Source organism: Babylonia areolata, chromosome 1 (assembly GCF_041734735.1).
Source record: "Babylonia areolata isolate BAREFJ2019XMU chromosome 1, ASM4173473v1, whole genome shotgun sequence".
In the NCBI taxonomy this organism is placed as follows: domain Eukaryota; kingdom Metazoa; phylum Mollusca; class Gastropoda; order Neogastropoda; family Buccinidae; genus Babylonia; species Babylonia areolata.
In genome coordinates, this window is record NC_134876.1 from 22,721,505 (window position 1) to 22,746,504 (window position 25,000).

At 43.8% G+C, this 25,000-nt stretch overlaps 1 protein-coding gene across 1 annotated transcript in view; it reads left to right on the forward strand.

The window, feature by feature from the left end:
• LOC143291618 (uncharacterized) overlaps positions 1-13,276 on the forward strand; it is a 26,733-nt gene extending 13,457 nt beyond the window's left edge. The window contains exons 3-5 of the mRNA XM_076601576.1: positions 2,499-2,624; positions 9,298-9,435; positions 13,044-13,276. Of these exons, the coding sequence (XP_076457691.1) occupies positions 2,499-2,624; positions 9,298-9,435; positions 13,044-13,276 (497 nt within the window). The remainder of the gene's footprint in view (positions 1-2,498; positions 2,625-9,297; positions 9,436-13,043) is intronic.
• Positions 13,277-25,000: the final 11,724 nt, after the last annotated feature.

The window sequence follows — 25,000 nt, forward strand, 5'->3', positions numbered from 1 at the left end:
TCGATCAATCAATCAATCAATACGTCAGTAAATTAATAGATAAATGAATGAATGAATAGATAGATAAAAGAATAAAGACAGGTAAATACACCAATAAATGCTGGGGATAGTGGAATGAGCGAGGGAGGAGAGTGAGAAATCATGATATTGGCTGACAAAAATCAGTGCTGGGGTTTTATGAGTCAGTGACGAGGGAGAAAGAGAGAACATGATAATGGCTGACAAAAATCAGTGCTGGGGTTTTATGAGTCAGTGACGGGGGAAGAGAGAACATGATAATGGCTGGCAAAAATAGATAAATAAATGAATAGATAAATAGATAAGTAAGATGCTGACGTTTGAGAGGTGGGTGAAGGGAGAGGGGGTGGGGGTGGTTTGAAGTGATCATGTTAGCAGGCGACAGAACATACAGCAATGCTGGGGCTTTCAAGGTGGTTGAAAGAGAAGGGAAGAGGAGTGGGGAGGATGAGGGTGTAGAGGGCAGATAATCTTTATCAGCTGATAAGAAAGAAGTATTTCAGCGCTAGGATTTGAGACGGCAGTAGGTGCCATGTATGCTATAGCTCGCTAAAAAAAGAAAGAAAAGAAAAAGAAAAAGAAAAGAAAGAAAAAAAAAGAAACATACAGCGAGAGAGAGAGAGAGAGAGAGAGAGAGAGAGAGAGAGAGAGAGAGAGAGAGAGAGAGAGGGTGGGGGGAGGAGGGGGAGGGAACACAGAACTCAGAACTCAAAACGTTTTTTTTTATTCAAGGACTAAGATTCTAGGCATGGCCCATTCTTCCAGTCTGTCCTTGCTAATCTGCATCATTTACAGTCATCAATTACAGGGAGGTATAGAGAGAGAGAGAAGGAGAGAGAGAGAGAGAGGGTGAGAGAGAGGGAGAGAGACAGAGATAGACAGACAGAGAAAAACAATGAGTCAGTGACGGGGGAGAAGGAGAGAACATGATGACGGCTGACAAAAATGAATAAATAAATAAATACATAAATAATAGATAAATAAATAAAAATAAATAAATAAATGAATAAGATGCTGACGTTTGAGAGGTGGGTGAAGGGAGAGGGGGTGGGGGTGGTTTGAAGTGATCATGTTAGCAGGCGACAGAACATACAGCAATGCTGGGGCTTTCAAGGTGGTTGAAAGAGAAGGGAAGAGGAGTGGGGAGGATGAGGGTGTAGAGGGCAGATAATCTTTATCAGCTGATAAGAAAGAAGTATTTCAGCGCTAGGATTTGAGGCGGCCCTGGGTACCATGTATGCTATAAAAATATTAAGAAAAAGAAACAGAGAGAGAGAGAGAGAGTAGGGAGAGATAGAGAGAGAGAAAGAGAGAGGGAGAGAGAGAGACAGAGGGGGATGAGAGAGATGGAGAGAGAGAGAGATGGGGGGGTGAGAAAGGGAGAGAGAGAGAGAGAGTGAGAGAGAGGGAGAGAGAAAGAGACAGACAGACAGAGAAAAACAATGTGTGTGTGTGTGTGTGTGTGTGTGTGTGTGTGTGTGTGTGTGTGTGTGTGTGTGTGTGTGTGTGTGTGTGTGTGTGTGTGTGTGTGTGTGTGTGTGTGTGTGTGTGTGTGTGTGTGTGTGTGTGTGTGTGTGTGTGTGTTCGAAAGCTGTTTCTTTTTGTTGTTATCATTGATTTCCGCCTTATCAGTTCAGTCCAGTTGTCAACTGACAATAAAACAAATCCTTATACTGTTTCCTTGATCTATTCATTTGATTATAATGCAAACTGCCTAAATGACCGATCAATCTCAACATTATGATGATAGGCTGTTTTCTGTCTCCAGCTCCTCCCCCCCTCCCCCCTTCTCTCTCTCTCTCTCTCTCTCTCTCTTTATTCTCTCCTTTTCTCTCCGTGTGATAATGCACATTGTGTATTCTTTTTTTTTTTTTTCATTCTTTGAATGCATCCTTCCTTCCTTCCTTCCTTCTTTCTTCTTGTTGTCATTCCACTGTGACGTTATTCCTTTCGTCATTCTTTATTTTCTGTCACTTCCTTCCTCCTTTTCTATCTTCCGTCGTCCTTTGTTTATTTCTTTTTTTTTTTTGTATTTGTATTTCGTTTTATCACAACAGATTTCTCTGTGTGAAATTCGGGCTGCTCTCCCCAGGGAGAGTCGCTACACTACAACGCCACCTTTTTTTCTTTTTTTTTTTGGTTTTGAATTTTTACTGCGTGCAGTTTTGTTTGTTTTTTCTATCGAAGTGGGTTTTTCTTCAGAATTTTGCCAGGAACAACCCTTTTTGTTGCCGTGGGTTCTTTTACGTGCGCTAAGCGCATGCTGCACACGGGACCTCGGTTTATCGTCTCATCCGAATGACTGGCGTCCAGACCACCACTCAAGGTATAGTGGAGGGGGAGAAAATATCGGCGGCTGAGCCGTGATTCGAACTAGCGTGCTCAGCTCAGATTCTCTCGCTTCCTAGGCGGACGCGTTACCCCTAGGCCATCACTCCACTTGTGGGTGTGTGAAAATAACCTATGTACTTTCTACACAGACGCTGAACGAGAAGCCTACAAGGGTCTACTGAACAAGACAGCCACCACATCTCACTGTTTTATCTTCGTCATGGACTACAACGAAGACAGTGAGATCCTCACCACAGAGGCCAAGCAGATAGCAAGTGAGTCGTCTCGTCAGTATGATCGTTGATGACATGAGGACGACGACGACGACGACGACTACCACGACAATGGTGATGGTCATGACGACAACGACAACGACGATGACGACGACGATGATGGTGATGATGATGGTGGTGGTGATGACAACGACGACGATGATGACGACGACGACAACGACGACGATGATGATAATGATGATGATGTTCATGACGACGATGACAACAACGACGATGATGATGACGATGACAATGATGATGACGTTGATGATGATCATGATGACGATAAGTGATGTACATAACACACACACACACACACACACACACACACACACACACACACACACACACACACACACACACACACACACACACACACTCCCTCCACCCAAAAACACAACAGCTAGCTAGCTCACTACAATTTTACTTTTAAAAAATCATCTTGAATTGAATTCCCTCTCCATCTTTTGACACACAGACTCTCTCTCTCTCTCTCTCTCTCTCTCTCTCTCTCTCTCTCTCTCTCTCTCTCTCTCTCTCTCTCTCACACACACACACACACACACACACACACACACACACACACAGCACACACACACACACACGCACGCACGCGCGCACACACACACACACACACACTCGAAACTGCGTTGGAAGAGAGGTGGATGAATATTAACATTCTAAGCACTTCCTACCCACACTAATGCACATAGGAAATACATTTTGTTCTGATTAGATATCTAAACACATTTTAAATTATTCAAAAGAGACTGCCTTACGCAGACTGAAGGCAAAAATAGATAATCAAACAGATAAATAAGTTTAAGGATAGCTACATGAATTGATAAATGAATGAATGAATGAATGAATGAATGAATGAATGAATGAATGAATGAATGAATGAATGAATGAATGAATGCATGAATGAATAGATACATTTCAATCATACATTTTTTTTTGTTAATCATCTTATTGTGTTGTTTATTTATTTATGTATTTATTTATGTATGTATTTATTTATTTATTTACTTATGTATTTATTTATTTATTTATTTACTTATCTATTTTTTAAATGAGGATGGGAAGGGAAGGGACCGTGTGGCTAATAACTCACCGAAGGCTGGTATGGATTGTGTAAATCTTTAAATTAATATATAAAAAAGGAGTGTAGGGTGTGTGTGTGTGTGTGTGTGTGTGTGTGTGTGTGTGTGTGTGTGTGTGTGTGTGTGTGTGTGTGTGTGTGTGTGTGGAGGAGGGGGGTGATTGGGGGGGAGGCTAATTGTCCCATAGACGTTTTATACAATCGGTGTAGTGAGTTCACATCTTTTTATAATTATATAGGACTCGGGAGAGGAAGACGAGTCCGTCCCAATCCTCTCTCTCCTTGCTTAGTTTTAACACCCTCACCCCGCAACCACCGCTCAAGTCACATTTCCCTTCACACCCAGGCAGAGTGGGCAAAACTCGAGTGAAATTCCTTTACCCAAAGACACAACACCATGCCGAAACGAGGCCTAGAACTCTGTGATCATCGGATAAGAAGTTCTTGTTCAACGCCAAACCCGTTCTGCCTCGGCGCCTCTTCTATCTCAAATTCTTCTTCTTCTTCTTCTTCTTCTTCTTCTTCTTCTTCTCCTCCTCCTCCTCCTTCTCCTTCTTCGTTCGTGGGCTGCAACTCCAACCTTCACTTGTATGTACACGTGTGTGCTTGTACGTGTATGGCCGTTTGTTCGCCCACCATGTAGGCAGCCATTCTCCGTTTTCGGGAATGTGCATGCTGGGTATGCTCTTGTTTCCATAACCCACCGAACGCTGACATGGATAACGGGATCTTTTAACGTGTGTATTTGATCTATTTTCGTATACACACGAGCGGGGGTTACAAGCAGAAGCAGGTCTGCATATATTTTCACCTGGGAGATCGGAAAAAATCTCCACCCTTTACCCTCCAGGCACCGTCACCGAGATTCGAACCCGGGATCCTCAGATAGTAAGTCCAACGCGTGAAGAACTCAGCTATTCCGCCCGTCCTATCTCGAATAATTTTACAAGCGAATTATATGCATTTATATTCATTTCACACAGTCAAGCAGGAAGGGCCCAGGTGCCAGTTGCATTGCTTGGTTCTAACTTTTTGACAGTTACAAGTGACTAAATGCCTACGTTGACCGAACTACGCTAATTGGTCAGTTCCATACTACACACAGTTAGTAGCGGGTTACGACCATATTCGGCTCTTCCGTCCGAGCAATGCAACTGGCTCTCCAGGGCACCAACAGGTATGCGGGGGACCGGGAGAACCTTTAATTAACTCACCAGGTGCTGCTCAACTTTCGATCGACAGACAATACAGACCCCCTGTCAAACTTTCAAAGCTGTAATCACCGGGCTGGAACATGACGCTAACCGTATTGATGATGAAACAATGATAATACAAATAATGATAACAACAACAACAACAACAACAATAATAATAATAATAATAATAATAATAATAATAATAATAATAATAATAATAATGATGATAATAATAATAATAATAATAATAATAATAATAATAATAATAATAATGATAATGATAATAATAATAATAAGAAGAAGAAGAATGATGACGATGATGATAATAATAGTGGATACTTGTACAAAATGTACAGCGGTGGCGAACTGGTGATGCGCCCGACTAGGAAGCCAGTGTCCATGGGTTCGATTCCCATATACGGACTGAGACGTACACACACACACACACACACACACACACACACACACACACACACACACACACACACACACACACACACACACGCATACACACACACGCCGCACGCACGCACGCACGCACGCACACACACACACGAAAAGAAACCATGCACGTGCCATTCAGCACACACACACACACACACACACACACACACACACACACACACACACACACACACACACACACACACACACACACACACACACCATACAGAAATCTAACCTTTCAGGCTTTCCACAGAGGCTATTGATGTACAACGGCCGTGACACACATAGAGCAAGTGATGCTCTTAGCAGGTTTTCATCATTAAAAGAAATGGATAACACAGTTTTGCTTACTCGTCTCTTTTTCTGTTCTTTTTGTCTGAACAATGCTTATTCAATCCCAGATTCAAACTCTCGACTGTTGGCCACCGTTCTTTCTCTGTCTCTGGACCTTGCAATTGGAATGAACTTCCTCTTTAGCTTCGTCAAGTCTCCACACTCAGCTCTTTCAAGTCTGGCCTTAAAACCCACCTCTTCCCAAAATAGCCTCCCTTCCCTGCCTCTTCCTTGTTTTTAGTTGTTGTTTTTTTCAGTTTTAGAGTTATGCGTGCGTGAGAATGACTGGTGCGAAAGCGCTTTGATTTGTTTACGCACAAGATTCAGCGCTATATAAGTACCATTATTATTATTATTATTATTATTTCCTGACAGCGAGACGCGTCTTTACTGACTGATTCTTACCTACTGACCTAATGAAAAACGAAAAAAGAAAGATTAGTATGGTTATGGTTATGATAGTAGGTTCAGTGACGAAAAAGAAAGATTAGTGTGGTTATGGTTAAGATAGTAGGTAATAAGAACGCATAAAATGCAAATATGTGTGAGCGAATCTGTTCATGTGTGTGCATGAATGTCTTCTTGTGTACTTTTAAGTGATGTAATTGATTCAACACAGCAAAATATTGCAATTTGAAGACGAAGACGTCCGGTTTGAATAATGGTGACTGACGTCTTGACCAGAAAGCTCCGCCTTATCTCAGTGAGGTGACAGCCTTCACCGATAATCATGCTCGTTATCGGCAGCCAAGGGGTTAAAATGGCGCAACACCCGAGTGGTTAAAGCTCTGGACGTTCAATCTGAGGGTCCCGGGTTCGAATCTCGGAAACAGCGCCTGGTGGATAAAGGGTAGGGATTATTCCGATCTCCCAGGTCAACTTACGTGCAGACCTGCTAGCGCCTGAACCCCCTACGTGTATATACACACGCAGATCAAATGCGCACGTTAAAGATCTTGTAATCCATGTAAGCGTTCGGTGGGTTATGGAAACAAGAACATACCCAGCATGCCGTCGTCGTCGGCATCCTTCCATGCACATCCCCGCAAACGGAGTATGGCTGCTTACATGGCGGGGTAAATATACAAAACGGTCATACCCGTAAAGTGTTACATGTCTGACTGTGTATGTGTGCGTGCTTGAAATCTGATTGAATGACACAGGAAACGAATGATGGGCGCCCAATGGCAGCCGTCAGTCGGCTCCACCCAGGTAGGCAGCCTGTTGTGCAAATGACCCCGAGTTTGTATAGGGCTTAGAGCTTGGTCTCCGACCGAAGATAGACGCTATATGTGATGTGGAGTGATGGCCTAGAAGTAACGCGTCCGCCAAGGAAGCGAGAGAATCTGAGCGCGATGGTTCGAATCACGGCTCAGCCGCCGATATTTTTCCCCCTCCTCTAGACCTTCCTTGAGTAGTGGCCTGGACGCTAGTCATTCGGATGAGACGATAAACCGAGGTCCCGTGTGCAGCATGCACTTAGCGCACGTAAAATAACCCACGGCAACAAAAGGATTGTTCCTGGCAAAATTCTGTAGAAAATCGACTTCGAAAGGTAAAACAAATAAAACCGCACGCAGGAAGAAAAAAAAAAAAAAAAAAGGGTGGGGTGGGGGTGGGGGGGGGGGGGCGCTATAGTGCAGCGACGCGCTCTCCCTGGGTAGAGCAGCCAGAATTTCACACTGAGAAATCTGTTATGATAAAATGAAATACAAATACAAATATACGATATACGTATCCATACTATATCATAAAATAAGGCTTCGTTCCGGCGTCACACAGACCAGGGAGATGCAAAAAACAAAAAAAAAAATCTGCAGAGCTGGCCAGGAAATCTGATCACACGTCACCAGCGAGTACCTGGTCATTGTTTTGTGAACTGTCAAAAGGCTGACTGATTTACTGACGGATTCAGGAAATGGTCGATGTGGATTTGGAGAATGACCGCTTAATGTAGCGCTGTGGAGCTGATCGATGTTGCGTTGATTGATTTTGATTTCGAGTTGATCCCCGAGACGTTACGGTTTGATGACTTCCTGTAATTTATAATACCCGTGGCATTTTGCTGATGGAGGTATATTGATCGATAGCGTTGTGAGCTCTGTGTTGAGTGTGTGTGTGTGTGTGTGTGTGTGTGTGTGTGTGTGTGTGTGTGTGTGTGTGTGTTGAGTGTGTGCGTGTGTGTGTGTGTGTGTGTGTGTGTGTGTGTGTGTGTGTGTGTTGTGTGTGTGTGTGTGTGTGTGTGTGTGTGTGTGTGTGTGTGTGTGTGTGTGTGTGTGTGTGTGTGTGTGGTTCAGTGCAGAGAACCTGTAGTGTGGTATTGTGTAACGTAGTGTTGTGAAGAATAGTGTAGCATGGCGTAATATAGTCGTAGCGTTGTGTAGCGTTGTGTAGCATAGTTTTGTGTATTGCTGTGTAGTGTAATATGGTGTACTGTAGTATGATAGTGTAGTGTAGAGCAGTGTAACATATTACAGTGAAATGTAATGCAGTGTAGATGCGTGCCTGCGTGTTTTGCGTGCAGAGAAACGAGAAGGAGAGAAATAATAAAGCATTCATGACACACTCCATCATGCATTCAGCCGCTGTGTGAAAATTCTGAAATAAGACCCGGAAAGCATCGATTCTCTTACCAGCGTCGTACTGAATAATACATAGTCCGCCAGACTGCATTAGCCCGCCTCTCCTTCACCGCCATTACGTGGCGCGGGTGATGGTGGTGGTCATGGTGATGACGCTAGTGGTGATGAAGGTGACGATAATGGTGATGACGTTGGTGAAAGGTGATGGCGTTGTTGATGATGCATGGTGAAGGTGGTGGTGGTGGTGGTGATGATGACAACAGATGATGAAAACAACGACTACGAAGATAACGACACAACAACGATAACGATCATGATTATAATGAGGAGGAGGAGGAGGAGGCAGAGAAGGAGGAAGAGGAGGAGGAGGAGGAACGTAGTGACGATAAAAATGACGACGATGAAGATGGTAGCAACGATCACAACTGCGACAATTTAATGAAAGCGAATGAAAATAAGAGTGGACTGACTTACCGTTTTGCCTGTTGCTAGTTTGATTCGTGGTTAATTGGTTGATTGTTTAATTCACCAATTGGTTGACTGATTGGTTGATTGAATGATTGATTCAATGACCGATTGAATATCTGACTGATTGATTTTTGTTGATTGATAATATGATTGATGAATTGACTGATTTGTCTAATCAATCAGTTACATGACATACTGGTATATTGATGGACTGGTTTATTGATTGATCGATCTATCGATCGACTGACTGATCTGAGTGATTGATTTGTTGATTGCTCATTCGATTGATCGATTGACTGATTGATTGTCCTTTTGATCGGTTATATGACTGTCTGTCTGACTGACTGACTGACCGACTGACAGACAAACTGATTGATTGTTCGACAGACAGACAGACTGACTGACTTACTGACTCACTTACTGACTGGCTGATCAAAACGGCTGATTGATTAACTGATCGATCGGTCAGTTGATTGATCGACGAATTGACTGACTGACTGCACTGACCGACTAATGGGCTGACTGACTGAATGATTGATCCTTGTCAGGGCTTCACAACTCGGCAGCGTCGTGTTACATCGTGGTGCTGATCGACCTGACCTCGGCCGTGGTGGTGGGCCTGGTGGGAATCTTCCAGAAACAGGTGGCCAGCTGTATGGTCACCGGCGTCCTCTACTTCATGGCTGGTACACACAGTGTGGTGTGGTGTGTTGTGGCGTGGTGTGGTGTGGTGTGGTGTGGGGTGGGGTGGGGTGGGGTGGTGTGGTGTGGTGTGGCGTGGTGTGGTGTGGTGGTGTGGTGTGGCGTGGCGTGGCGTGATGTGGTGTGGTGGTGTGGTGTGGTGTGGTGTGGCGTGGTGTGGTGGTGTGGTGTGGTGTGGTGTTGTATGGTGTGGTTGCATGGCGTGGCGTAGCGTGGCGTGGTGTGGTGTGGTGGTGTGGCGTGGCGTGGCGTGGTGTGGTGTGGTGTGGTGGTGTGGTGTGGTGTAGTGTGGTGTGGTGTGGTGTGGTACGGCGTGGTGTGGCGTGGCGTGGCGTGGCGTGGCGTGGCGTGGGGTGGGGTGGGGTGGTGTGACTTTGTGTGGCGTGGTGTGGCGTAATGGGGTGCGATGTGGCGTGGCGTGGCGTGGTGTGGCATGGCGTGGCGTAGAGTGATGTATTGTGGCGTGGCGTGGCGTGGTATAGCGTGGCGTGGCGTGGTATGGCGTGGTGAGGTGTTGTGTAATGTCTTGTGTTACGTTGTTTTGTATTTCATTATAGTTTCTTCTTCTTCTTCGTTCGTGGGCTCCAACTCCCACGTTCACTCGTATGTACACGAGTGGGCTTTTACGTATATGACCGTTTTCACCCGCCATGTAGACAGCCATACTCCGCTTTCGGGGATGTCCGTGCTGGGTATGTTTTTGTGTTTCCATAACCCACCGAACGCTGACATGGATAACAAGATCTTTAACGTGCGTATTTGATCTTCTGCTTGCGTATACACACGAAAAGGGTTCAGGCACTAGAAGGTCTGCACAAATGTTGACCTGGGAGATCGAAAAAATCTCCATCCTTTATTCATCAGTCGCCGTCACCGTGATTCGAACCCGGACCTTCATATTAAATGTCCAACGCTTTAACATTTTGGTTATTGCGCCCCATTATATAGTGCAAACTATTGAACTGTATTATATTGTGGACATCTTCCTGATGCAGGATACCAGGGCTATTCAGTGACTTGGGTCCTCTACTTTAATTCTGTTTAAGAGTGTGTGGTGTTATGTAGTGTGGTGTGGTGTGTGGTATGGCGTGGTGTGGTGTATTGTATTGCATTGCATTGCGTTGCATTGCATTGCACACGATGTACGTGATCGGCAAGGCCATCCAAGTATCTAAACAGTGTGGATGTTTTAGGAATCTTCCCTAAATCTGCTATCAGTCTATGAGAAAAGACGTCTGTCTCAAAATGAATGACATCAAAGAATGGTTGAATAACATGCAGTCACGGAGATGCATTCTCTCACGACGGCTAAAGTCTATGGTTCCAATCCAGAAAGACTGGTTTTGAGATCCACACCCCCACCCCCACCCCTTAACCTCCATCCTCCTCATCCACATTTTCACTGGTTCACTTCGTGTGCGCTGTCATGCAGAAGGTGAAATGTGTACATTATGCATTATGGATACACACATTTCTAAAATGTGAGAATGGTAGGGATGAAAAAACAAACAAGAAAACAAAAGCAAACAGACACCCACCAGAATCATAGAAATGACTGAACGTTGGCAATTATTGTCCAGGAATGTGAAAGAGAAACCAGAACAAACAATACCAAACTAGACAGTCGTAGAAGCATTCCTCTCAGCTCTGTTAACACTTTAGCTGCTGGCACTTGCAGACGTCAGCTCAGTGTGGCATGAACCTTCTTAAGTGCAACTGCTATTTTTTGGTTAACTTTTTAAATGGTGTAACTGATTTCCTGAACAAAAGCGATGAGATCCCAAAAGAAGTCCAAATAAGGAATGGTGACTGGAATCATCGTCTGTTAACTTAGTTTGATCACAGTGAACAGAATGGCAGCCTTCATGACCGGCATACTCGTCAGATGCAGTCAATGCTTTAAAGTTCAATGGGTTGAATCAGTAAATATTATACACGACTTGAATGCAGCACAGTCACATACTGCTAATAAGGCAATATGAAAATGTCGCGTTAACCCGACCACCGGTTTCGGAAATAACTCATGACCTTTTGCACTAAATAACTGCGACAGTAACCTTATCAAGAACTTTCTTTCTTCAAGACCCTGGTTGTGCTGATTTTGAACATTTGCGTTCATTTCAGACGTAGTGTTATCGCTGTTGCATGTGTATTTTATGGTGCGTATTATCATTTTTATGTTGGTGTCTACAACGAGCCTGTGATTGCACATATCAATTTCCATGTGGATTAATAAAGTGTTTTTAAACTGAATTTAATTTAATTGTCAGCGAAATCTATGCTGCCTGTTGGCAGATCCCTTTCAACGGGTAATCCTGGAACAGTCTTAAAGCCTTGCTGTTTTTCTGCAGTTGGCAGTGAGCATCTTTTGTGAGAAGTTCGATCCTTGATTTTTTTTTTTTTTTTTTTTTCTTTTTCAACCTTTTTTTTCCAGCTTGACTTTTCAAGTCGTTCGTTAAAGATTGATTGGCACTGTACTTCTGCAAACATCACACGTTATAAAAAAAAAAGCAGTCGATTTTCGTTCGCCTTGTTGATTGTTGTTCATACCAGGTCTTTCATGATCGACTCTGAACTGTCCAGATCTTGACCATTGCCACATGATACTGTACGCAAAACTGATTAAAAAAAACAACAAAAAAAACCAACATTTTCCTGGAATTTGATTTACTCTCATTGCCCGGCATTTACCCACCGAATGTTCCACATGCTGAGTCACAGAAAAGTGCGCCTCGTCTTTCTGGTTTATCATGCCGTCATGGTCAGGTTTTTCTTACAGTTAGTTTGTCCCGTTGTGTTGTATTCATGTATGAGCAATGGTTTCGCCATTACAATGAGAAGTCATTTACTGCTTAGTCTTTTTGTGAAGGACGGTGTCTCTCAAACTAGGAAGGCATGATTGCGCTGGCTCTTCGTGCTGCAACCTTGGGGGCTAGTTGGCTTTTAGGAACCACTCCATCGCCGACTGTCCTATAAGTATAACCCTCTTGACCGAGAGAATGGGGATGTAATTTGGGCAAGACACTCTCCATTGTTATCAAATTCTAGCCCAGATAGATGACACAGCAGTTACCTCCTCTGCTGTTCTGATGGTCATTGTCGGACGCGACTAACTATCATACATAAATTCATGTCGGCCACGTGTGTGTGTGTGTGTGTGTGTGTGTGTGTGTGTGTGTGTGTGTGTGTGTGTGTGTGTGTGTGTGTGTGTGTGTGTGTGTATGTGTATGTGTGTGTATGTATGTCTGTGTGTGTGTGTGACATACAGACACTCAGGCGGACAGGTAAAGAGACATGAAAACATGAACACGCAGAGAGAGAACCAGTCACAACGAAATACGCAAAAAATCCCAGACACTGAAGCAACCACATTCTGCAAACCACAGACATGCACAGTTCATATTCATGAACAATTTATTTCTCTCCTTCTTTCTTTCTTCCCTTCTTTATTTTCCCTTCCTTCTTTCCTTCCCCCTTTCTTTCTTTCTTTTTTTTTTCATTTTTCGTTCTTCTCCACGCCCGCGTCTTCTTCATTTTCTTAATTGAGGTGATAGATTGAATCTGACTGTGAATCTGGTTCTGTCTGATTCAGCACTGTTCGGGGTTTTCGGGCTGGCCATGTTCCACACCAAGCACTACTATGAGACCTACGAGTGCAAGTCCTTCGACTCCTTCCCCAAGGCCCTGTGCGACTCCAGGCAGGTGGAGATCCTCTATGGGGTCGCCCTTGCCTGGATCGGCGTGGCCTTCTGTCTCATGGCCTGCACGCTGTGGCTGGTGTTTGCACGTGCGCTGCGTGTCATCATGGCCAAGACTATGCTGTGAAAATGCGCTACGAGTCATCATGGCCAAGACTATGCTGTGAAAATGCGCTACGAGTCATCATGGCCAAGGCTATGCTGTGAAAATGCGCTACGAGTCATCATGGCCAAGACTATGCTGTGAAGATGCGCTACGAGTCATCATGGCCAAAACTATGCTGTGAAAATGCGCTACGAGTCATCATGGCCAAGGCTATGCTGTGAAAATGCGCTACGAGTCATCATGGCCAAGACTATGCTGTGAAAATGCGCTACGAGTCACCATGGCCAAAACTATGCTGTGAAAATACGCAGCGAGTCATCATGGCCAAGATTATGCTGTGAAGATGCGCTACGAGTCATCATGGCCAAGACTATGCTGTGAAAATACGCAGCGAGTCATCATGGCCAAGATTATGCTGTGAAGATGCGATTCCAGTCATCATGCCCGACTATGCTGTGAAGATGCGCTACAAAACATCGTGGCCAAGACTATGCTGTGAAGATGCACAACAAAACATCATGGCCAAGACTATGCTGTGAAAATGCGCTTCCAGTCATCATGCCCAAGACTATGCTGTGAAGATGCACTACAAAACATGAATGGCCAAGACTATGCTGTGAAGATGCACTACAAAACATCATGGCCAAGACTATGCTGTGAAAATGCGCTTCCAGTCATCATGCCCAGGACTTTTCTGTGAAGATGTGCTACAAAACATCATGGCCAAGACTATGCTGTGAAGATACACAACAAAAACATCATGGCCAAGACTATGCTGTGAAGATGCACTACAAAACATCATGGCCAAGACTATGCTGTGAAGATGCGCTACAAAACATCATGGCCAAGACTGTTCTGTGAAGATGCACAACAAAACATCATGGCCAAGACTATGCTGTGAAGATGCACAACAACACATCGTGGCCAAGACTATGCTGTGAAAATGCGCTTCGAGTCATCATGGCCAAGACTATGCTGTGAAGATGCGCTTCGAGTCATCATGGCCAAGACTATGCTGTGAAAATGCACTAAAAAACATCATGGCCAAGACTATGCTGTGAAGATGTGCTACAAAACATCATGGCCAAGACTATGCTGTGAAGATGCGCTACAAAGTCATCATGGCCAAGACTATGCTGTGAAGATGCGCTTCGAGTCATCATGGCCAAGACTATGCTGCGAAAATGCGCTACGAGTCATCATGGCCAAGACTATGCTGTGAAAATGCACTACGAGTCATCATGGCCAAGACTATGCTGTGAAGATAAACTACAAAACATCATGGTCAAGACTATGCTGTGAAGATGCGCTTCGAGTCATCATGCCCAAGACTATGCTAAGAAGACGACAACTTTTTGGTCACGTCCATGGGCAAGCACCTTCTCCACTATGTTCATATTCTAGCCCGGATTGTCAGGACAGCAGTTGCCTCCTCTGCTGTTTTGATGGGCAACGTCGGACACGACTGACTATCATGCATCCCAAGCATTCAAATGGAGGTTTCGCATCATCACCTTTCCCCATTCTAATAATGTATATGAGAACATAAACAGTTTGACGACAATCCGGTCTTCTAAATGCAAACTGTAGTGAGTTTTTGTTCTTTGTGTTAGCGTCTATTTATATTGTGTGATTTAAGACGAAAACCGTAGTCTATGGCTCAGCCGGTCAATTTCTTGTGGTGGCTTAGCAGCAAGCAATACTGGTTCGAAACCAGTGCAACAAACTTTAAAGGAAGAGAAGAATGCTGGAAATTTATGTGACATAGATCTAGAAGTATGTAACAACATGGACACAAGGTCTTCTGGGTGTAACAAGTGACTTCCAAGGAGAGATAGATAGATGATATATAGATAGATAGATAGAGAGAGAGAGAGAGAGAGAGAGAGAGAGAGAGAGAGAGAGAGAGAGAGAGAGAGAGAGAGAGAGAGAGAGATTTTTTTTAAAGATCATATGACCAGAACATCGCGTATTAACACTTCCCTTAGGGATTAACGCCTTGGCAGAAAAAACAAACAAAAAAAAACCCCAACAAAAACAAACAAACAAACAAGAAAACAAACAAACAAAAAAACAGTTGGTATAAACATTATACCAGATGAGAAACAAAGGAAAAAAAAAAAAAAAAAAAAAAAAAAAAAAACACCGACAATTTCTCTACAATCGTCTACGGCTTGACTATTTATTTAAGGTCTGATCAGTGCGTTGGGTTTATGGAATGGTCAGGCATTTCGATGGTTTGTTGTTGTTGTTGTTGTTTTCCGGATGTGGTCTTCGGTTTATGGATCAGTCTCGGCACTGTGACACTTCCATGAAACCGAAAGTGAAACAGAAACTGAACTGATGGTCAGGTGCACATTGATTGCAGCAGCCACTGACGCGCTTTTTTCAACAGCCACTCGTCCCTTTTTTTTCTTTTTTTTTCCTCTGCTTCACTGTTGACAGATCTGTGACCTCGCGTAGTCGGCTGACAGTGAAGACCCTGACCCCAGCAGCCTGAACAATGACTTTTGGAATGTATCCATGATCCACAGCATCGGTACTGTAACTGCACGTGCTGCACGAGTGAAAAATGATGAACCTTCCGAGCATGACATTCAGAATCTCCTTCAATGCATTTATGAAGATATGAAGACACAAGCAACCCCTACCCCCTTCATTGCTTATTTTGATGATGATGATGATGACGATGATGATGATTGTCATTATCATCACCATTCACGACCCCTGAGGAAATATGATGATAATGATGATGATGAGTTTTTATTTTATTGTTTTTATTTTTTTCATTCACGACACCTAATGGAGGATGTTTTGTTGTTGTTTTATTGCTGCTGTTGTAGATACTCCCAGATGTTCTAGTCACGTGGCATGTCACATGGCGGCAGTACATTTTTTTATGATTGTTATTATTATTATTATTATTATTGATTTGAAGAAGGCCGAGACATATCTTCCAAAATGACATGCTTCCATGGCACTGAACATTCCAGACAAAAAAAACAAAGGGTTGTCTATGAGACATCGGCATCCAAACTGCATGGAGTGGCACCATTGATACGTGCTGAGTGATGCTGACTGCAGTGAAAAGCGGAGATCACGTGGCTAGGAAGGGATCTAACATAGGGCAATAACACCAGGGTAAAGACAGACACTGTACAATAATTCACTTTTGTTTTCCCAACTGCTTTGATGTATGTCTGCTGTCCGGTAAGAACCATGTTCCTTTTCCATGATGTGTTGAATGTTATTAACTCTCTCCATACGAACGGCGAAAGAGACGACGTTAACAGCGTTTCACCCCAATTACCATCATCAAAATATTGCAAGCGGAAGGCTCTTATACTGAAGACGTGAATGTTGACAAAGAATACCACAATTCTGACGACGGAAGCTAAAGTTTGGGTCATTCAGACACCCACTGGACATCCGAGGGGTCTGTGTAGAGGAGAAGAGAGGACTGGCCGTACTGAGTGAGTTAAATCACTCCATCATTCAGTTCCATCCTTTCTTCATTGCTCCACGCACATTCACTTATTTGTTGTTGTTGTTGTTGTTGTTTTAATATCACTTTGTAATTGTTCTTTACTGCATCTGTCTTTCGGGTATGCATTTCATTTCGTTGGTTTATTTTTCTTCTTCTTCGTCTTCTTTATTCATAGCATATATTATCATTTGTTTAATATGCACTTTCTTTCCTTATATTCATTCATTCATTCATTACCTTGTGTGTTGGATCATGCATCAGACAATCATCATAACTGATGATAATATATAATAACAAAATAAAACAAATAAAAAGGAAAGAATTAGAATGACCTCCATTAGTGAATGCTATTGCAGGGGAAAATCTTAGAATTATACAGTTCTTTGAATCACACAGCTACATTTGTGTGTGTGTGTGTGTGTGTGTGTGTGTGTGTGTGTGTGTGTGTGTGTGTGTGTGTGTGTGTGTGTGTGTGTGTGTGTGTAATGACAATGCCCGCTTTAGTTATTAATTTTCACGTAACAGGGTGGATAGTTCTGGTTATATAATTCCAAGCTGCGTATGAAAAGTAAGACAGTAATGGTACATATAACAACTGTGTCAAACATGTTACAGTGCTGTGATTTTGTACGTTGCTCTATTCCCATCACGATCATTATGCTGTTTGCTAAAGCGTGTTTGCACGAAGAAGCATAACAAGAGATCTCTTGAACTACATGGCCACAGGCCATACACATCTGGATGAAAACCTGAAAGGTCAAGCAGATAATGATGTGTTTGTTGTTGTTTTTTTAACATGTTCCCGAGAGCGTATAACAGATATATGACTGTGTCTGCAATGAGGTTGTCAACATGGCTAAACTCGAAATGCTAACATTGATTTATACAACCATTATACATTTCTGTGATTGTGATGATACCCACTTTTGCTAATTTTACGATCTTTTTGTTTCATCAACACATGTACATGAATATATATATATATATATATATATATATATATATATTAAACTCTGTGTGTGTGTGTGTGTGTGTGTGTGTGTGTGTGTGTGTGTGTGTGTGTGTGTGTGTGTGTGTGTGTGTGTTCCCAAAAGCTTTCGTTCAATGAATTGAATGAACACTGTATATCTATCAGCATATCACAGCATGTACATGACTTCAACACCGTGAGTTCTTGTTAAAACCAGCACAGTATCGCAATTCTACAAGTGACTCCAGCGGTCAATAATCGTCTATCCAACCAGCCAGCCAGCCAACTAGCCAGCCATGCGTAACGTCTGTTCGTTCCCAAGGCAAACACTGGAGTACATCTTCTGGCCTAGAGTGCACAAGCAGTGTTGAGAAACGCTCAGTTTGCTTCGCACCACACAAGGAAATCTTTCAAAGAGCACACCCATTCCGAAGACTTTTTACACTTCTCATTTCTTTGCAGACTTCACAAGGCAGCTGTGCAGGCCGAAACAATCACAAGGGCAGCTGTGCACACGGCATTAGATGCAGGTGCAAAACACAAAGCAAGGAATTTCTTTCTATTGTTTTCTTTGAATCTTAAACATTTGTAAGTCATGTTCACATTCTCGTCCGTTATTATTATTACTATCTTTTTTTCTTCTTCTTCATTATTATTATTAGTATTATGGATATGGTGTGCTGTGACTGGTAGTGAAAGAGTATTGCGAAAAATGTCTGTCTGCATCGTGGCAGTGCTGGGGACAAGAATTATCGCCCTTTTGTCCGTCCATGTTGATTTTCACAATGGTCTGAACATGGCAGACCTTCTTCTTCTTCTTCTTCTTCTTCTTTTCGAGACCTGACCAGCGCTTTGTGTTTATGTGAAGGTCAAATATCTGCGTTAAAAAAAGAAATTATTATTATTATTATTATTATTATTATTATTATTATTATTATTATTATATTATTATTATTATTATTATTATTATTATTACACAACAGATGTGATGTAGTGTATATGGATCAGTCCGCATGCTTTGACGCCTCCCTGAAACGAAGATTGATCCCCCCCCCCCCTCTCTCTCTCTCTCCCTCTCTCTCTCTCTTATCGCAAGCCCTGTATACTTTGTCGCTTAGAACCAATACTGGGAGTTTGTTCATGTTCTCATGTTTGACGTCATATACTGCTGTGTCATACTGGTGCAGGTTACATCGGATATATTTGCCGTGCCAGCCTATTGGTTTGTGGCTATATTAAGACGTCCCCAGGCCTATTTCTGGCTCAGCCAATCAGCGCGGTTGGATCACCTTAGCGCTGAGCACTTCCTCCGTGATTCAATCTGTAGTCAACAGCGAACAGAACCGTCGAGTCGGTTGCAAAGCTGCATTCGGTGAGCGACAAATCAGACCCACTCGGCGCGGCTGAGGGACAAGACCTGGGGGAACGGCAGTGGCGACCGCGGCCAAGGAGCCTTGTTGAGCTGGTTGGGGCTGCCAGCAGTGTGGGACGGCACATGGTTGCCACCGCCCTTCCCCGGGTTGTCCCAAGTCAGTCGCGTTGATGGACTGGGGGCAGCGCCGACTTCTGTCCTCGCCTACGCCTCTCATTTGGTGTATGGCTGTCCTCAAGGCCATACTAAGCGCGTTGGGTTACGCTGCTGGTCAGGCATCTGCCTAGCAGATGCGGTGTAGTGTAAATGGATTTGCCTGAACGCAGTGACGCCTCCTTAAGTAACAGAACTGAAGTGTATGGCTGTCGCTGCACTTCTGTGGACTGGGAGTGAACAGGTCGAGGTTGCCATACTCCTGTTGTCCGTTTCAGTTCGCAACTCAGGCCAGGGGACGGCCACTGTACGGCGACTTCTGTTACTTCCTTTGATGACGGTATAGCAATCTGCAGTCACGGGACGTGCGGGTCGTCGACGGAGCATGAAGACTGGCTAGCGTGTACGGTCCTTAATTAACAGTTGTAAATTACACCTTGACGACCACTGGAACTCAGCGCCGAACATCAATTCCTCACAGGACACCTGCCTACCTCCTTGGCAGCACGTGGACTTCGCAGACTACCGACTTGAAGAACATGACCTTAATTAAGGGCACAACCAGTAGGACGTAAGATTCCACAGAATGACTAAGGGACTATTGGGACTACCCCATGGTATGGAGGACCTCTTTTCTGTTCGGTTAATCACGAGACTCCCGCTATTCTCTTCAGCACCTGGCGGTGTGAACGGCAGATAGTAGGATTGGGGCGCCATGATAGCTAAAGCAACATTTCTGTCGTACCGCAGTCATATTCCACGTGATCAGCAGAAAAGATAGAGTGGAGCGACCCACGCTCTTAAGGATGTCTGTCAAATGAACAGCCCAGCTTCTGGGCTGGGTGTCATGAACGATCTTTGCCGCACTGTTTTCTCAACATTCAGAATGTTTCTTAGTCTGTGGAATTAGATTGGAGCTAGAGGCGTCTATAGTTACCACTGAGCAAACTTAGCACTGTCAAGATCGCTCTCCCAAAACCTATCCCTGGTAGATTACTCACGCCAGACGGCTCTTACCCACGTCCCTCCATCAGAGCTAAACAAAGGATAAAGAGTTGTGTCTGTCCCCTGAGCAGAAGGCTGAGGAATTTGTTCATATGTATTTTAAGACTTGGTAGTGTGGATAGTCAGTCAAATGAACAAAAGACCTTAAGGCAGGAAGATTAAATAACTGTAAAAATCGAGATCCCACCCCAAAAATGCTACAGCCATCAGCTCAGCAATAACGTTACTGGAGGTAAAGAATGGTATTCATTCGTTGAACACCAAAAATGTGTCTGTTGGTAATGACGGCGTATCCTACACAATGTACAAGTGTGTGTAACGGGACATTTTACAAAGTCCTTCATCAGAGCTCCTCCCCCGCACCCCCACCCCAACACAGTTTTTACCAACAGGAGTATCCCCTGTCTCCTTGTTGTTACCAGCAGGAGTTATACCAACAGGAGTATCCCCTGTCTCCTTGTTGTTACCAACAGGAATATCCCCTGTCTCCTTGGAGTTGTTACCAACAGGAATATCCCCTGTCTCCTTGTTGTTACCAACAGGAATATCCCCTGTCTCCTCGTTGTTACCAACAGGAATATCCCCTGTCTTCTCGTTGTTACCAACAGGAATATCCCCTGTCTCCTTGTTGTTACCAACAGGAATATCCCATGTCTCCTTGTTGTTACCAACAGGAATATCCCCTGTCTCCTTGGAGTTGTTACCAACAGGAATATCCCCTGTCTCCTTGTTGTTACCAACAGGAATATCCCATGTCTCCTTGTTGTTACCAACAGGAATATTTCCTGTCTCCTTGGAGTTGTTACTAACAGGAATATCCCCTGTCTCCTTGGAGTTGTTACCAACATGAATATCCCCTGTCTCCTTGTTGTTACCAACATGAATATCCCATGTCTCCTTGGAGTTGTTACCAACATGAATATCCCCTGTCTCCTTGTTGTTACCAACAGGAATATCCCATGTCTCCTTGTTGTTACCAACAGGAATATCCCCTGTCTCCTTGGAGTTGTTACCAACAGGAATATCCCCTGTCTCCTTGTTGTTACCAACAGGAATATCCCCTGTCTCCTTGTTACCAACAGGAATATCCCCTGTCTCCTTGGTGTTGTTACCAACAGGAATATCCCCTGTCTCCTTGGAGGTGTTACCGACAGGAATATCCCCTGTCTCCTTGGAGTTGTTACCGACAGGAATATCCCCTGTCTCCTTGGAGTTGTTACCAACAGGAATATCCCCTGTCTCCTTGGAGGGGTTACCGACAGGAATATCCCCTGTCTCCTTGGAGTTGTTACCAACAGGAATATACCCTGTCTCCTTGGAGTTGTTACCAACAGGAATATCCCCTGTTCCCTTGGAGTTTTTACCAGGAGGAATATCCCCTGTCTCCTCGTTGTTACCAACAGGAATATCCCCTGTCTCCTTGTTACCAACAGGAATATCCCCTGTCTCCTTGGAGTTGTTTCCAGCAGAAATATCCCCTGTCTCCTTGGAAGTTGTTACCGACAGGAATATCCCCTCAGGAATATCCCCTGTCTCCTTGTTGTTACCAACAGGAATATCCCCTGTTCCCTTGGAGTTGTTACCAACAGGAATATCCCCTGTCTCCTTGGAGTTGTTACCAACAGGAATATCCCCTGTCTCCTTGTTGTTACCAACAGGAATATCCCCTGTCTCCTTGGAGGGGTTACCGACAGGAATATCCCCTGTCTCCTTGGAGTTGTTACCAGCAGGAATATCCCCTGTCTCCTTGTTGTTACCAACAGGAATATCCCATGTCTCCTTGTTGTTACCAACAGGAATATCCCCTGTCTCCTTGGAGTTGTTACCAACAGGAATATCCCCTGTCTCCTTGTTGTTACCAACAGGAATATCCCCTGTTCCCTTGGAGTTGTTACCAACAGGAATATCCCATGTCTCCTTGGAGTTGTTACCAACAGGAATATCCCCTGTCTCCTTGTTGTTACCAACAGGAATATCCCCTGTCTCCTTGGAGTTGTTACCAACAGGAATATCCCCTGTCTCCTTGGAGGTGTTACCGACAGGAATATCCCCTGTCTCCTTGGAGTTGTTACCAACAGGAATATACCCTGTCTCCTTGGAGGTGTTACCGACAGGAATATCCCCTGTTCCCTTGGAGTTTTTACCAGGAGGAATATCCCCTGTCTCCTCGTTGTTACCAACAGGAATATCCCCTGTCTCCTTGTTACCAACAGGAATATCCCCTGTCTCCTTGGAGTTGTTTCCAGCAGAAATATCCCCTGTCTCCTTGGAGTTGTTACCGACAGGAATATCCCCTCAGGAATATCCCCTGTCTCCTCGTTGTTACCAACAGGAATATCCCCTGTTCCCTTGCAGTTGTTACCAACAGGAATATCCCCTGTCTCCTTGGAGTTGTTACCAACAGGAATAGCCCCTGTCTCCTTGGAGGGGTTACCGACAGGAATATCCCCTGTCTCCTTGGAGTTGTTACCAACAGGAATATCCCCTGTCTCCTTGGAGGTGTTACCGACAGGAATATCCCGTGTCTCCTTGGAGTTGTTACCGACAGGAATATCCCCTGTTCCCTTGGAGTTTTTACCAGGAGGAATATCCCCTGTCTCCTCGTTGTTACCAACAGGAATATCCCCTGTCTCCTTGTTACCAACAGGAATATCCCCTGTCTCCTTGTTGTTACCAACAGGAATATCCCCTGTCTCCTTGTTGTTACCAACAGGAATATCCCCTGTCTCCTCGTTGTTACCAACAGGAATATCCCCTGTCTCCTTGGAGTTGTTACCAACAGGAATATCCCCTCTCTCCTTGTTGTTACCAACAGGAATATCCCCTCTCTCCTTGTTGTTACCAACAGGAATATCCCATGTCTCCTTGTTACCAACAGGAATATCCCCTGTCTCCTTGGAGTTTTTACCAACAGGAATATCCCCTCTCTCATTGTTATTGTTACCGACAGAAATATCCCCTGTTCCCTTGGAGTTTTTACCAGCAGGAATATCCCATGTCTCCTTGTTGTTACCAACAGGAATATCCCATGTCTCCTTGGAGTTGTTACCAACAGGAATATCCCCTCTCTCCTTGTTGTTACCAACAGGAATATCCCCTGTCTCCTTGGAGTTGTTACCAACAGGAATATCCCCTCTCTCCTTGTTGTTACCAACAGGAATATCCCCTGTCTCACGATACGCCTGAGCAGGAAAGGGGCCGGCCTCTTCTGACATGAAGTGATTTGTCACTTTCTCCTGTGGATGGGGAGATAGGAAACCTTTAGGAGGATGGCTGGAGGAAAAGGCAGTCATTGTGTGAGGTCCTTCCTGCATGTTCAGTATGCTGTTTGATATGATGCACAAAAGCATTACATTAATACGATATAAACGAAACAATTTCATTTAAGAATATATTTTGAAGTATCCAGGACATTGCGAATGGATTGTCATATGGCATAATACGTTACCTGTGGACAGGAACGATAAACAGTGATTATAGTAATCACCAGCTCAATATTCCAATCAATGCTCATGTACATATAACGCAGGTGGTGCAGAAAAGTTATAAGAAAAGGAGGGGGGAGAGGGACGTTCATTAAGGTTGTTATACATTGATTATTTAAAAGAAAAACAACAACATGGTTATGTATATCTTATTCATTGACACTGTCTTGTGCATTTTGCTGTTAGCAAGGTGGACAGTTGGCTTCAAATGAAAAGCTTCCAACGCTGATAATTATGTTTGGTTTGGTTGATGATTGCTCGTCTGATTTTTGTTGTTGTTGTTGTTGCCATGGACACTAACACTCCTACAGAAATGAAGAGACGTTCTCGACACCATCTTAGCTATGCTGATCAGCAATCATTTGTTTGTCTTCGAAACTGTTATTCAATTTGGGGCAATGGAAACAAAAAGTCTTAGCGATAATTTATCTTTCTCCAAGAAAATGAGAAAGACTAAATACATGGTAACATTAATTTTGCTTTAAGATTTTTTTTTTTTTTTCATATGATCAATCGGATGGCGCATGATGAAAAATGTGACAGAGTGCATCATTTGTGTGGATACACTTGACAACTGACTGTGTTCTGTAACTTTCTTACTTATGCTAGTTTTTCCCATGTTTTGTTTGCCTGTTCATTTTATTTTTTTTCCTTTTGGGGTGGTGGGTTGTGTTCAGGGATGGAGGGGTAGGTGGGACAGGGGAAGAGGAGGGGGTGGGTGGTTGTCTTGGTGAAAACAGAAAGTAAGTATTTTAAGTTTGGAGAGCAGCAAAGGTTGAAGAGAATGACTTGTGGCTCAGGGTTAATATGCGTCGTGCTCTGAACATGCCACTTTTGACAAGAGAATACTGTTTTGTATTGTTCATCCAACAGGCTGGAGTAGGTTGGAGTATCTGTGTTTTTTGTTGTTGTTTTCTCTCTTTTTGTCTTCTTCTTCCAAGACATGACACACGAATTCGTGAGTGTACTCTCTCTCTCTCTCTCTCTCTCTCTCTCTCTCTCTCTCTCTCTCTCTCTCTCTCTGTGTGTGTGTGTGTGTGTGTGTGTGTGTGTGTGTGTGTGTGTGTGTGAAAAGCTCATGTGTATTTCTTCATGACTGAATGTGTATAGTTTCCGTTGGCCCCACACCCTCTTTTGACACTATTGTTACAATCTAGACTGAAACTAAAACATCACTCAGAGAGAGAGAGAGAGAGAGAGAGAGAGAGAGAGAGTTGGAATTGTGATTGATTTCCCTGCTTTTGTTTTTTTTTCTAATTCGAACAATGAGATT